Source organism: Vidua macroura, chromosome 2, assembly GCF_024509145.1.
Source record: "Vidua macroura isolate BioBank_ID:100142 chromosome 2, ASM2450914v1, whole genome shotgun sequence".
NCBI lineage: Eukaryota > Metazoa > Chordata > Aves > Passeriformes > Viduidae > Vidua > Vidua macroura.
This window is the reverse complement of record NC_071572.1, coordinates 113467129-113481338: the sequence shown is the minus strand read 5'-3', so window position 1 is coordinate 113481338 and position 14210 is coordinate 113467129. Positions and strand designations below refer to the sequence as shown.

Sequence of the window (14210 nt, the reverse complement as noted above, 5' to 3'; positions counted from 1 at the left end):
AAGCTGCTGTATAACAATAAGGATCTTTTCTGGATTTGCCAGGCAGGAAACATTCCGTAGCAAATGAAAAGAGAAAATTCTGCATTAGTCTGCTCTTCTAATATTAAAAGTTATTTCTGTAGAAGATTCCAACTAAGCTGAAACCAATCTTAAAATAAGCCCAGGGAGTCTATCTGTCTTAACATCCTAAAAGGCTGCAACACATCTTAGAAAGGAGTTGGAAAGGCATGATTCCACAAGAGGCTTTTAGTACAAAATGTAGTTTTAGTCCAGAATGTGGTTTTTACGAGGGTGTTTGTGGAGCTGCAAACATCCCACAGCAGTTAAAATTTCCCAGCGAGATGCTACAAACCTGACAAAATATTCAGCACTGAAAGGAAGCCCTAATCCAAATCCTGGCCCTATCTGCCTGTGAATATTGTAGGGATTCTGAAGTTAAGTGAATTAAGGCAAGTTGTCAGCAGCACCATTAGAGCTGAGCTCTGCATAGCTGACTCAGTGCCTTCCTATATTTTTGGATTGGTAGAATCGATTTTCACAGCTTTGAGCATATGTTGTGGGTTGTTGGTATTTTTGGGGGGAGGGGGAAGGGTTGTTTGGGGGTTTATTTTGTTTAGTTTATAGGGTTTTTTGCTGGGAGGGTTGTCAAAGAGCTGGCTGCTCTGTACTGTAGCACGTCACCTCACTGCAGAAGTCTTCTGAAGAATTGGATTGCTCTTGTACTGAAATTCCACTTCCCTTGTAAGATGCTTCTCTGCATTTAAGTTGCCTTCACACTTCAGTAGGAAATAGAATCACCAGACTTTTGAGTTCTTCCACAAAGGGACTCAGCAGTTCTGTGTGCACAGCTGTGATGTTGCCCATGCTGGTGATGCTGGGTGTGAGAAAATTGCCTCCCCCATGGCTCAGCAACTGGGAGACCTTCAGGTGTTTGGACTGTGACTTTTTTCACATCACACAAGTTCTCCCTTTTTGTTATCTTTCTTCCAGGGTATTGCATTTTCAATTTAAATATTTCATTATCCAGTGACCTACTTCCCATCTCTAACTAGAAGTACTATGATCCACACAGATATTTTGAAATTGGCTGAACATACTACTGATATGGATTATTATTCACTATTTCTTGTAGACAAGAAAATAAAGTATATTCAACAAAATAGTCAGAAAGTGGATTTAAAAAAAAAAAAAGCCCCACAGTATTTTTTAAACACAGTTTGTAATTAAACTTGTTGCCTAGGGATGTTTTGGAGGCTACAAGCAAAATTGATTGAAGGAATAATTACAGAAATTCCTGGAAGAAAAGTCCATGAGCTGTAAAACAATGAAGCAAATCTACTTAATTTAGAAAGCCACTAATCTGCAGATTGCTGGCCTCTGGGGGAGCATTAAGGGTAAGAATGAGGAGAAGGAACCTGCAGTGGGACCAGGACCTTGTTCAGAATTGTGAACCATGAACCTCATACACCGAAGGAATGACTTGGGAATCAGCCCACTGTATATCCATAGTTCTCTGGGCTTGTTTCACAGCAAAGAAAGTCACAGAAGCCTTCCAATCTTCAAATGCTCAGGATTGCTTCTGTTTCCTGTTGCACTCTTTTTGTCAGCAGGTAAATTACATCATTATGGAGTAAACCTTAGTGTTTGGTATCCCAGGAGAAACTGTGCTTTACTGTCCTAAGGTGAATTTTGAGTACTACTAGAGTTGAATTTTAACATTAGAAATTTAGTTAGTGCTTTCAGTAGCTTCCTGCTTCCTTACAACTGGAAAAGAAACTTAAAATGAGGGAAAAGATAAGAAAAATCTTTGAGGCAGCTAGAGAAGCTGGCACTTGTATATACAGAAGTTAGAGAGACTTCTGGAGGTGCTGGTGCAGAGGTTTTCACTGGTAAATATTTTTAATTAGCACACAACCATTGTCACAGTAGCTTATTAGTGCCAGAAAGATGGGATTTAATATCTGTGCTGATCTGACAACCCAGGCCATGTTCTCCAGCTGCCTTTGTTACATGCTGGATTGCACCCTGTTCCATCCCTAACTTAAGGCACAGGCCTGGTTTTATTTCATTTTGATCTCCTTGTCAGGACAATCAGCTCTGTCCTGTCTGCTGCCTTTGCACCTGGCAGTCCCACTTGGCCCAGTGTGTGAACCACACAGCTTTTGCTCTGCCCAGCCCTCACCTCCCTGTGCTGCTGAGAATTTTAACACTGTTTTAGAGCCTCCCTGTCCTCATCTCTCTCTCCTCATTTAATTTTCTGCTTTTCATGGTTCACCTCACATCAACTCATTTCTGCCTTTCCAAGTATCTAATCCAATTAAAATGCATTTTGTCTGGGGTTTGACCTTTCTGTATTTTCTTTATGATTGGTTATCTGTTCTTCCCCTTTTCACGTTGACAGCTTCACTTCATATATGGAAAAAGTGATGAGCTGACTGACAGACAGTCAAAATATAAAATATTGAATGGCCAAACAGGTAAAGGACACTTGAGTGTTTCAGCTCCCCAAACTGTTACATCTCAGGTTAATCAGGAGGGAGGCCAAGGAGGGAAGGGACAGGGTTACAACCTTGCAGGGGCTGATGCCTTTAAGTGCTGCAGATTTCTCCTCTGAAGCAAACACTAGAGCCATTGGCAATTTTCTCTCTGGTCCTGCTTCTTTGCTGCCACAGTTTTCTACTTAGTTTAGATTAGTCCTCAGATCTTCGCAATCACTTTTCTAAATTTCCTTAAAAGTTTGTGTTTCAGCTGAAAACCAGAGATACAGGGGTTTTTAGGAAGAGCATTTTTTTAAGCATCTTAATGGTATCTTTTAGCTCTCTTATTGTAAATTTTCCTACCATTCTGTGTTACATAAAAAATTTATCAAATCCTGTTGATCAGATTTTAATCAGTAATTAATGTTAGAAGCACATTTTTGAACATTTAAGTGTTTTCTAAAATCCTCAGCCAGCATTCCTGTTAACAGATGTACTGTAGGTCAAAATAGTTTTCCAGGAGAAAATCACACACAAAATTAATACATATAAAGCATCTTTCAAAGGCAGACACCGAGTTCCATGGGTGTAGTTAACTTTATTGCTTTCAGTGTAATTAGTCCTTATCTACAGCAGTCTGTGTAAGGTGACAAAGGTGCTATGACTAGGGGCGACAGGCATTCAGAAATTGTATTGTGAAAATATTTTATTGTAAAGAAAGAAAATACTTTTTGAGAATCATTGGGGGAAAATTAGTTGTGAGAGGGATATACTTTCTGTAAATCAGAGGCACTTTCCATAAATTAGAGCTATGGAGACTCTGTTTTTATTGATCACAGAAAGTACAAACTCCACAGTTTGATGTTATTTGTCTTTAACAGATTCTATTTGAACTGATTAATCAATTAATGATACCTAATAATTAACTACTGTGTTATCCTAATGGATAGCACAGCATTAAAGGTCAGGTGACTAAGGAGTGCCAGCATAGCTGATCCCATGGGAAAAGTAAGGAAGAATTTGGAGATTTTGTTGCACAGTGGACTAGAGCTATGATCAGTAAACATTACTGTCTTCCAGAATCGTAGTCATTCCTTTAAAATAATGATGTTTCCTCTGTAGGACACATTGTGTGTGTTCCTCAGACTGATGTATCTAGGAAAGAGGAAAGATGTGACCAAATGGTCTCATAAAAAATGCTTTTTTATTATTGGTGCTTTTATTTAAACATTTATAGCACCTGAATCATGAAACTCCAAATCTTCTTTACTTTAATGTGGTACTTACTCAGCTTTGACATTGTGCTTCAGTGTACAGGATAAAGACCTGGTCCCTGTGGTATATAGATTTAATCTCTGTTAGTTCCTCTTTCAGTTAAATAGCAGTGCTCTGAAAAGGCCAGGCAGGATTATGGGGCTTAATACAGAATTTTCATGTTGCAGGACAATAGGTATAGACTAGAAAATGTGTTTGCAAACAGCTGATAGTAAATTCAGTTACTCTCCCTGGATTCTTGCTGCACACACACTCTTGAATTGTGGGTACAATAAGTCTCTTTTAGCTGGCAGAGGGTGGAAATCTCTTTCCCTAGGGTCAGTTTAAGAAGACTTTTGTTACTCGTGACACTCAATGAGCTGAATACCTCCATTGTCATTCATAAAATAAGCTAGACTAAGAGTATATAGCTCCCATTATATATTCTAAATCAGAGCAAATTATATTTGGTTATCTTTTTAAATTGCTAAAGACTGATACTATTTTTACTAGAGCCATGTCTCTTTCAGCCACTCAAATATTAATGATGACAAATCACGTATGCCTGAAAGTGCCAGGATTTTATCAGTGCTTTACTGGTAAAGTTAATATTTTAAAGGTTATTTCAGCACTACAAGCAAAATTTGGCATTTCAGCTTTAATTTCTATTGAATTTTTTTTTTTGCACTAAAGGTTTTGAGATAAATAATCTTTCTCTCACCTATAACATCAGTATGTGAACTCTTTGATTGCCATAGGAGTCTAAAGCGATTAAAGGTCATCACATTTTGGTTTGCCTTTATCAATATTTTTCTTATATGTGTCCACAAAGTCTTTATTTCTGTGCTCTTTTCCTCTGTACTAAGGTGGGGATAAAATTAGAGAGTAATTTTTTCCCACAGGTGCGGTGTGTGATAGTTTATTTATTTAATATAGTTATCTATTTAGAGTTATCTATTTTAAATGGTTAGTGTTATTGGGGGAATCCCCTTTCTTTTAATTATATGAGAAAATGGTGCTAATCATCACAATAATAGAACATCTGGATATTGACTGCTACTCTGCTGCACTGCAGAAGCAGAAAGCATTTCATTAATATTTATCCTGTGATGGTGCTACTCCATTAAATGAGGTTGTCTAGTCCTAGACCATTAACACCATTGTGCCTTCCACTCGGCCAGTCTGTCTCTTTAGATATGAAAAAAATGCCTTATCTATAAAGCCAAGTATAAAATTAGGATAGATACAGATTCAGATAGGCAGAGGTGGCTGCAGGAAAGAATTTGATTCTGAAAGGTTTTCCTGTTCATGCACAGAGCAAACTGTCATGGGTTTGTGAACACTTTTCCTCATAATCAGAACTGAATCCATTTACAAGAAGAATCACACAAACAATAAGAAAAATACAATTTCCTTAGAAACAGAGATAGCATTTTCAAAGTTCATAATATAATTCTGTTTAACTAGGCTAGGTAGTCATAGACTTAGTATTACATTGTGTAATAACATTGGCATAGCTTGCATTTGCGTTATATTTATGTTTTAATTACAGATTTTCACAAAGATAAATTTACAGTAGGCTATGGAAGAGGTCTTATGAATTTTCTCATATCAGATTGTGTCTTGTAGTTATATATTATATTAGATAGACTCCTTTAACTCATGTTTAACCCCTCAGCCCCTGTGTTCTCAGAACTGCTTCTTGTGAGTTCTTTGCCATCTTAAGATCATAAATGCTGCTCTGATACTGATGTAAAGCATCAGAGCATTTCTTGAGTCCCTTTTCTTTTTGTGAGCACTGAACCATGCATAGTGGCCAACTATATATTATCTTACTTCTTATGTGCCATGAGAGGTACAGCCATATCACTTAAGCTTATGTTTTATTTTGCAGATTTTGCAGTCTGTAGTTACCAAGTACAGAATAAATGTAGTCCTTGGCCTTTCCCATTGATTCTGGCCCCGTCACTGTCTAGGTCAGAAATCTATCACTAGAGATAGATCCTTCTAGCACATAAAACCATGCTTCCTTTTGATGGAAAATAGGGTGCATGGTAAGTGAGTTGATACATATCTATATTTTGCCACAACATGAAAGCAGGATCTGGGAAAAGCATGCACTAACATCCAAGAAGTACATGTAGGCCCTTCAGTTTAAAATTGACTTTTTGAACACACAATCCCTGCAAAAGTGAGTGTATATGGTCTATTTGCAAGAATAATACAAAGCACCCCATACTTCTGTGCAGACTAGAATTGTATTTTTTTGTTCTGAGTCCATCTTCAGCCTTCCTGGGACAGATCATGGCAGAAGGAGTGGCCAGCCTTGCATCTCTGTGGAAAGCTCTGGCTTTCCAGGTAGGCTGCAGATCAATTGTCAAGAGAATGGAGTGATGGCAAAGCATCCACTCTTTGGAGAATTCTCCGTATGAATCCAGCACTAAAAGGCTGAATTCTTTGTGCAAAACACTCCAGCCCTGGGAAGTTTCTGGCTATGAATCATTTTGTCTTGAGTTTGAGCAACTTTTTCCTCAAGCTCCTGAAGCTTGTTCTCAGACCAAGGTGACAGGTTCCCTTTCCACTATTTCACGTGCAGTAACAAATCTTGCCCCCTTGCCCATATGACAGCACTATTACTTTTAAGGTTGTGTAGCCCCAGACATCATTTTTCAGTCTGTGGGATGGATGGCATGAGAGGCTGCAGGAAGAAAGGACAGGGGAGGGCAGGAAGAAGGGACCCTTCAGGGCTTCCTGCAGGCAAATCCAGGCAGGTGGTGAGGAACCAACAAGCCAGACAAGCCCTGGAGGTAGCCCAAAGGGGACAGGGGTAGCCCAGAAGGGACAGGCAGAGATGGCTGCCCCTCAGGAGGTTGAAGGACCCATTTTGTTGATTAAATGTCACCATCACAGCCCTTGTCACGCTCATGGTCATTGACCAACTACAAATAATGAATTCTATTTGCTGCCGGCCTGTCCACACCCCTGTCTATGCAGGCAGTGTATCCCAAATGTATGTTTTACACAAGCAGTACTTAGCCTGTAATAACATATAATTGATTGTTTTGTTTCCAAAAGTCATTTTGGAAACAATTTGGAAAAGAAACTATTTGGAAAAGAAATAATCTTTCTCAGATTCTTTTCCAAAAGTCATTCCCACTTTTTGCTGCCGCTGGTTTTTTTTTTTTTTTTTTCTGCAGGCTTCAGGGAGTAAATCTTGTCACTGGATCTTGGGGAATCTCCACTGATATTTTTTTTGAAAAAACTTCAGTTTCCATCCTCCTCCTAAAGACCCTATTTCTTTTTACAATTCCATCAGGTTTTTTTCTGCAATCTCTCCAGCAGGTCAGAAGAAGCAGTACATTATTAAATGCTAGGACTTGATATCAAGCAGTAAGGTAGTCTAGGGAAAAGAAACAGCTTGCAACTATTACACTGTACAGTGAAATCCCTTAGGTGCTGGTCTCTTCCTTGGCTTACCGAGTCTAAATAAAAATTTCCAGAGCATTCCAGAGTATAAAGTCTCTGCCCATCTCTGGGCCATGACAGAGCACTTTGAATCATGCTAATACATGTATAAATCAAGCCTCTGCTGTTTACATAATCTGCAGTGAAGATTTCCAAGATGTTTCCTTCACAGGAAGTCATGTAAGCTTAATCAGAAAAAAAACCCACACCTATCACTCTTCTGTCAGAAGAAAATGGGTCGTTTCTGAAATGCATTAAAGTATGTCTAAAATCCACTATATCTGTTGAAAGTGAAGCTACAACATTTCAAGTAATTGGGAGAAGTCTTATATTTAAAGAAGTAATTAGATGGTGTATTAATTATAGTCTCTATCCATAAGATTACATGTACATTTTATCCTACTATTTCAATTTAAATACCTACTTCTCACGGCTTCAAATTTTGGTAACAGACTACAGAAAAAATCAATACTTCCTCTTACTATAGTTTCTCAAATTATTTCCACTGCTTGAAGCACAGGTTAAATGCAGTTATTTTTAATATTGATCAATGTTGCCTTCTTCCTGCTCCTTCCCTTAGCAGAATCATGAGGTTGCTTCTGTGTGTTTGTTTTTTAATCTGGTTTTCTCAGCCATCTCCCTGTATTCCTACTGGGGAATAGTGATCCACCTGCTGCCCAGTGCTAATGTGATTTGTTACACATGGCTGAAGTTAACTCAGAGGGTTTTATAACTACTGTTTGTTTTATTTAAAAAGTGCATGCACATTGCTGAGAAGAGGTTAAAAGTCCGACAGAATCTGACTGAAACCTAATCCTCTCCTGGTTATATCTCTTCTGTGAACTAGATTTCCTTCTGAACAGGCTGGAAGCACCCTTTGAATAATTTACACCTGCTCTAATATCACTGCATGGTATAATAAACCTATATGGTGCCCTGTGGGTGTCACAGTTGGCCTGTTAAGCACATGCCAAGGGCATTCCTGCTCAGTTTGGAGACAAATCCTGCTCCAAGGGAGCAAACCTAGCCTTAAGGCAGCACATAAAATATTACAGATTACTGGTTTATCAAGTAGCTAATGACTGGGAATAAATGTTCTTCCAAGTCATCCTCTCATGTAAAAGCACCATCCAAGACCTGTCTAGCAAAGCAGCAATCAGTTAAAGCATAGAAATTTATGTTTCAGGTCTCCATACTGGAGCAGCTGGTCTGCAGTGGTAATTCCCAGAGACCATAATTCTCAGGGATCTCTGTGAGCACTCAGGAATTCCCAGCAGCTGCCTGGGATCAACTGCCAGGAGATTAACTTTTGTGCAGAGTATTTCTCCTTATAGAGTTTCAAAGTGAATTTCATGTATAACTACATTACAACTACCTGGAAAAAGGCATTGAGCTCAGCAGCAGCAAAGCAGCTGAACCATGCTCAAAGTTGACAGGCTTTAAAGAAAAAGTTAATTCCTATTTTCTTTTACCCACAGGTCTACCCACGGATAGCGCCGGCATTTTGGCACTACCTGCGGGTAGAAGTGAGTAGCGGGTGTTTGAATACTCCCACATCTTTATTTTACAGCTTGGTAGTGTTTACTGACCTCCTAGTTTGTCCATTGTGCAAAAATAATGAGCTTCCATTCTAGTTGCCATTCTTCTGTGAATGTAGTCTTGTAGTAATTCATGTTGGTTTGACTACGGTTGGGTTGGTTGCTGACCTGAGTCACAAAAATATGTCTATATGCAAGGTTAAAGACAAAAAACCTGAAATCTAAAAGTCAAGGCCATATCATACATTCTGACTATAGCACAGACCCAAAGTACAGAAATCCATACCTGCACCTTCTTTTATAAACACATTTTACATTCATGAGAAGAATATGGAGCTTCAGTTCTGTTATATCATTTTTGCAAAGATTGTTCAACTCAACTTGATATCATTTCTTCCCTCTTTTGTCCCTCAGGAGCATGAGCAGCTCAGCTATTCCTCCACAAGGTCCAAGGCTCCAAGTGTTATCATCACAGGTCTCAAGCCAGCCACCAAGTATATATTTCATATCAGAGTCAGGACGGCAGCAGGATACAGCGGCTATAGCCAGAAGTTTGAATTTGAAACTGGAGATGAAAGTAAGTTTCACTAAAGGGAAAAAAAAAAATAAGTCCAACAAAAGTAGCATCTAATTCTAAACCATTGAGACACTGGGAGTTTGAATGGCTGAACCAACCCCTACCATTTGTTTATCACAAAATGACTGGTGCTATGTTATAAAAAACAAGCCTCAGACTCACAGTTCTGGATTTGTAACAGCACACAGAAATGTTAGCCCAATGCTACAGCTGAAGGAATGTTCTCTTCCATAAAATTTCCTTATGGGTCCCTTCCAAGCTAAGATGCTCTAGGATTCTCTGATCCTTTCTTTCCTTATAGAAGTTCTGCCTCTTGACATCTAGAAATACCCTTAGCCAGGCTTTCTCTAAGTCCAGCAGCCCCACGCAAGCTCCCAGTGATGGACTCTTCACCCTGTAGTTGTTAGTGCTCCCAGACTCCACAAATAAAAAATTGAAAACTTTTATATGCACTTCCATCAACAACTAAACCTACTAAATTTGGCACAAAGAAGCAAGAAGCCTTCCTATTCCTACAAAATATGCAAAAAGGCTTCATGTGTGATGTTCACGCTCTGAACAATTTTATATTTGTCGTGTGTTGCCCTCCATGTTCAAAGAAACATAGAAAAAGGTATTTTCATGTATTTGAGAGGAAATTAGTGTAGTAGATACAACACTAAAACACTCATTAATTAAATTACTTTAATTAGCCAATTATGTATACCATGTTTTCATTAGTGTTTTAGAATTCAAGTTGTTTAAGCTAATGTACAGACTCAGAACTATGTAAGTGCTTCCAAGAGCACCCAGGGATTTGTGTTCCATTTTTATTGCTTCTTAACTTCTATTTCAAAAATCAATCAGGGATAGATTTCCAAGTGCTTAATGCCTAATTGGACTTTTTAAAATTTGCTGGGTACTTAAGCCAATTGGTTTGAATAGGAGTTGAGCACTTGGGGGCTTTCAAGAATTTCAGTAGATCTTGCCTGGTGCAATAAATACAAGGCTTAATTCATGTAAAAAGAAAATAGTATTTAAACCTCTGTGAGGTTTCACATTGTGAAAATGTCGCTTGCCCATCTGAATTAGGAAGACTGTGGCTCCAGTGACATTTCCCTCATTGGTACTGAGGGAATCTCCTGGGAGTGACATTCCCCTTCCTCTGTCCTAGCGCCATCTCTCTCAGGGCACTGATGCAGCTGGCCCTTGGGCTGCATGGTAATCTTAATTTTGACATCCTTTCTGAAGTACAACATCAAAACTGAACCTGATACTGAAATCAACTGGAAAAATAAATCTGTTTATGATGCCATAAACAGACCTAACACAGTTTATCTCTCAATAATTCTGATTTCTTTTACTTTTGTGTCTAAGCACTTGCTGCCTGCACTAGTGCATGGTTTCCCATACCTCAATAAATAGAATATAGCAATGGTTTTGTCAGTATTTCAAGATACTGAGTAACATTTACACAGAGAGATTTGGGAGAGTTGTGTTGAGATTTGGGCTACTTGGTTCTGTCAGTACCTATAAATGTTAATTTACCCTTGCTGGCCTGCATCTGTCTTACAAACCAGTCCTAGTCCAGCTGTGTAGGAATGTCTCTTTATCATTTACTATTCTGGCAGTGTGCAGATCAGCTGAAAAATTTTCTGATTTTTTTAATATACATTTTTCTCAATTTTCCTGAAAGATAGCAAATAATAGTAGTCCAAGGCATTGTATTGCAACTCCCTCCAACCCTCCTCACTTGTTTTCACCAAGAAACAAGTTACTGGGTGAAAATTCCACTTTTGCAATTACTTTTTGTGGACTTTCAATTAGATTTGAATTAACTCAAAAGTAGCATTTTCATGAGAAGGCTGGGAAGAATAGAGTGTTTTAAAAGTCTGTGTTGTAAAAAAAAATTTAGCAACCAACACTCTCATGAAAATGACAGAAAATATTTTAAGTCATGTGTTTGATAAAAATCCTCTTTAATCGACCTTAGATTGTAACATCCTTCAGCTCTCTGCCAATTGAATATGGTACAGTAAAGAAAAATTCCCAAAACATTTGCAGTTAAACATCTAAGGTTTACCCTGCTTGAATTTTGACAGAATTTGTTAGTAGATGGCAGTAAAGTGAGCAGTCAAAAATTAGAAGTTTTCTTTAATAGACTAATTACAGAAAATTAATGATTCATCAGCTGTGAGATGTGAATGTCAATGTCTTAAAATACAGTGTCCTTTGGCAGGGCAGTGTCCTGCCTTCTCTGATGTTCTGGGTGAAACACTACCTGTGTCACTGCACTTTTAAATTGTTTAATTTTTTTTTATTTAATTGTTAAATTGTTAAAGTTTAAATTTAAAGTGGGATTGCTAAAGGTGGTGCATGAGGGAGAGAGAAGACCATATCTGCAGTAATAGTGGAAGTTAGTTATTAAGGCTGATGTGGTTTTTGGGAAGCACCACCCTCACTTACTGACCCACAGACTGAGACAGCCACAGCTTGGGGAGCTCTGTTGTGAATTCTTCTCCCTGCTGCAAAGACAAACAAGTGGAGCATCCAAAAGAGTGAAATTTGTATTTTCTTTGTGATAGGAAATGGAGTTACCTAGGACATTCAGGAAAAAAATCTCCTCAAGGGAAGCAGGGATGGATGAATGGATGCTAAAAGGCATTTCTCCCCCTTTTCAAGCCCAGAGGCTGCACCTGGGAAATGTGAAACCTTTCCAAAGCACAGCAACCACCACTTGTGACTGTGTTTCTTGTTGCCATTTTATTCAGTCTCTGTTTCAGCACCTTACAGGCAAAACACTCGTAGCAAAGCTGGCAGGTTTTCATACACTCCAGCACACACACAGCTGCCACTGCTGGGGCTTTAAACTGGAGCATAAACCTCACTTGTAGCTCCTGCTTTTATCTGTCAGAATTACCAGAAGGACCAGAAACACTATGGTCCTTTCTAACAGAGAATAAAATGTGTTCTGACAATTAAGAAAAACATTTTTCCTAGGGCAGAGATGCTTTAATCTCTGACTGTTACCCTCTCTGGGTTTTTCCCCCCTCTCTTCTAACCAGCTAATTTTGGAATACCTTTTTTGGTTGGTTGGTTTTGTTGTTTTGGTTTGTGTTTTTTTTTTTTTTTTTAATTAATGATTCAAACCTTTTGGGTTTTTTTTTTCTTTTTTTTTTTTTTTCCTAGAGAAGTGGTCATTACCTCAGCAGTCCTTCTGCCCAGAGGAATTTGTAAAATATTGAACAATTTACAGCTTTCAGGCAGTTTTCATGCCAAAGCAGGGCTTGTTCTAAAACCTAATGTATTTTCCTCCTTAGCCTTCCCATCATTAGGAAAAAATAATCTGCAAGTGGAATGGTTGGCTTGTTCTGGAAGGGACCTAAGGGACAAAGTAGCATTTATGCACTGTGTACTTGTGCTGAACAGAGTGATAAATGTAAGCACAAAATGATATTTAATCCAAAAGCAATACAGACTTTGTATACTTTAAATTATTAACAATAAAACCCTAAACATTTCAGAAATGTTAATGGAATACCTGATTAGGTGTTTTATAAAGTTGAAGACTGTGAAAAATAATTGGCTGAAACACCAGTCTTGATGGATCAATAACTTTAATTTCTTTACCATAGTCTCAGATGGTGTTTTTTGTGTATTGCCAGAAAATACTGCTGAAATTTCACATTCTTCTCCCTCTTCCTACATCCACAAAATCTATCTTTAACTTTTCATCCTCAAATCAAACTATTTTGGGTTTTCCACCAGATGTGACTCCATTCTTTCCAGAAGTCCAAAGCTCAAGCAAAAGGTCCTGAATCACTGATTTCAGTGCATGTCCACTACTTGTTTAAGCACATGCCCTGGTTCATGCCATGACAGAGAAGCCATCCCAAGGTTTTTTAGAAAATCTATTTATTGCATTACCAATGCAAAATGGAGATTTTGTTTGTTTGTTTGTTTTACAATATTTTATGTTTCAACAATAGCAAATTGAATTCCTTGTTGAAATAAAACAAATCAGATGACATATATCTCATATTTAGAAACTACTTGTTGGATCTGTCCCCACCTCTGCCTTGTCCTACTGTTCATTCAATATTAGTCAGCTCTGGATACCAAATAATGTCTCACTTTGATCTTTAAGTATTTCCTTGCTGTGTTTAATGCTTTCAGCCATTTCTTCTTCACATTTGATTTTGGTCTATCTGATTGCACCACTGTATGTGTCCAGAAAACCCAGACTTCACTTCTCCTCTGCATTTCCTAAACAGGAGCAACATCCTCGTTCAGATCTCGAACTGCCTGCACAGACTTTCCATGTGTCCACTGGCCAGGAATATTAGGGGAAAACACTTGGAAGAGAGCTTTTCAAGTGAATAGACACCAAAAAGTTTTACATTCTTATGTTAGTGACAGTCCCTTTTAAGTTCACCTTTCCTTTGCCTTCTCATTTCCCCTTTGACTGGAGCCCATCAGCTCACTGTACCACAGGAACTGCACAGGAGCTACATTTGCATTTGTGGAAATGTAAAGGTTGCCCTAATGAGACTTTTGTGTTTTTCTTACCTATTGTTCTTAAGCACTGTTGTTTACAATGCCTTGTAAATCCCCCTGACAGCCTGTTCCTCTCTATTAGAGCTCCAGTGCTCACTGTCCACACTTATCTGTCTTACAGCTGCTCACTGTTATCAGTCTGGCTGTCTTTCTGTCACTTTTTTATCTTTCAGTCTGATGGTGGGTCTGCTGCCTGATAGATGTCAAATTGAAGTAACCAAAGGATGTAGCTGAGAGACAGAAGTGAGCTGTCATTAGGGCTTTTATACCAAATACACAAATTTGTAAAATGTTTTGGAGAAATTTGTTTAAAGAAAGTGCAGAGAGGAAAGATTCTCTCTGGTTCTCAGCCTCTTGTACTGT

The 14210-nt window shown here is 38.4% G+C and overlaps 1 protein-coding gene across 2 annotated transcripts in view; it reads left to right on the top strand.

Annotated features, from left to right (window-relative positions):
* The window catches only part of EPHA6 (EPH receptor A6), a 369996-nt gene that overhangs the window by 262632 nt on the left and 93154 nt on the right, over positions 1-14210 (top strand). For both annotated transcript variants that reach the window (XM_053970149.1, XM_053970148.1), the window contains exon 7: positions 9149-9311. In XM_053970149.1, the coding sequence (XP_053826124.1) occupies positions 9149-9311 (163 nt within the window). The remainder of the gene's footprint in view (positions 1-9148; positions 9312-14210) is intronic.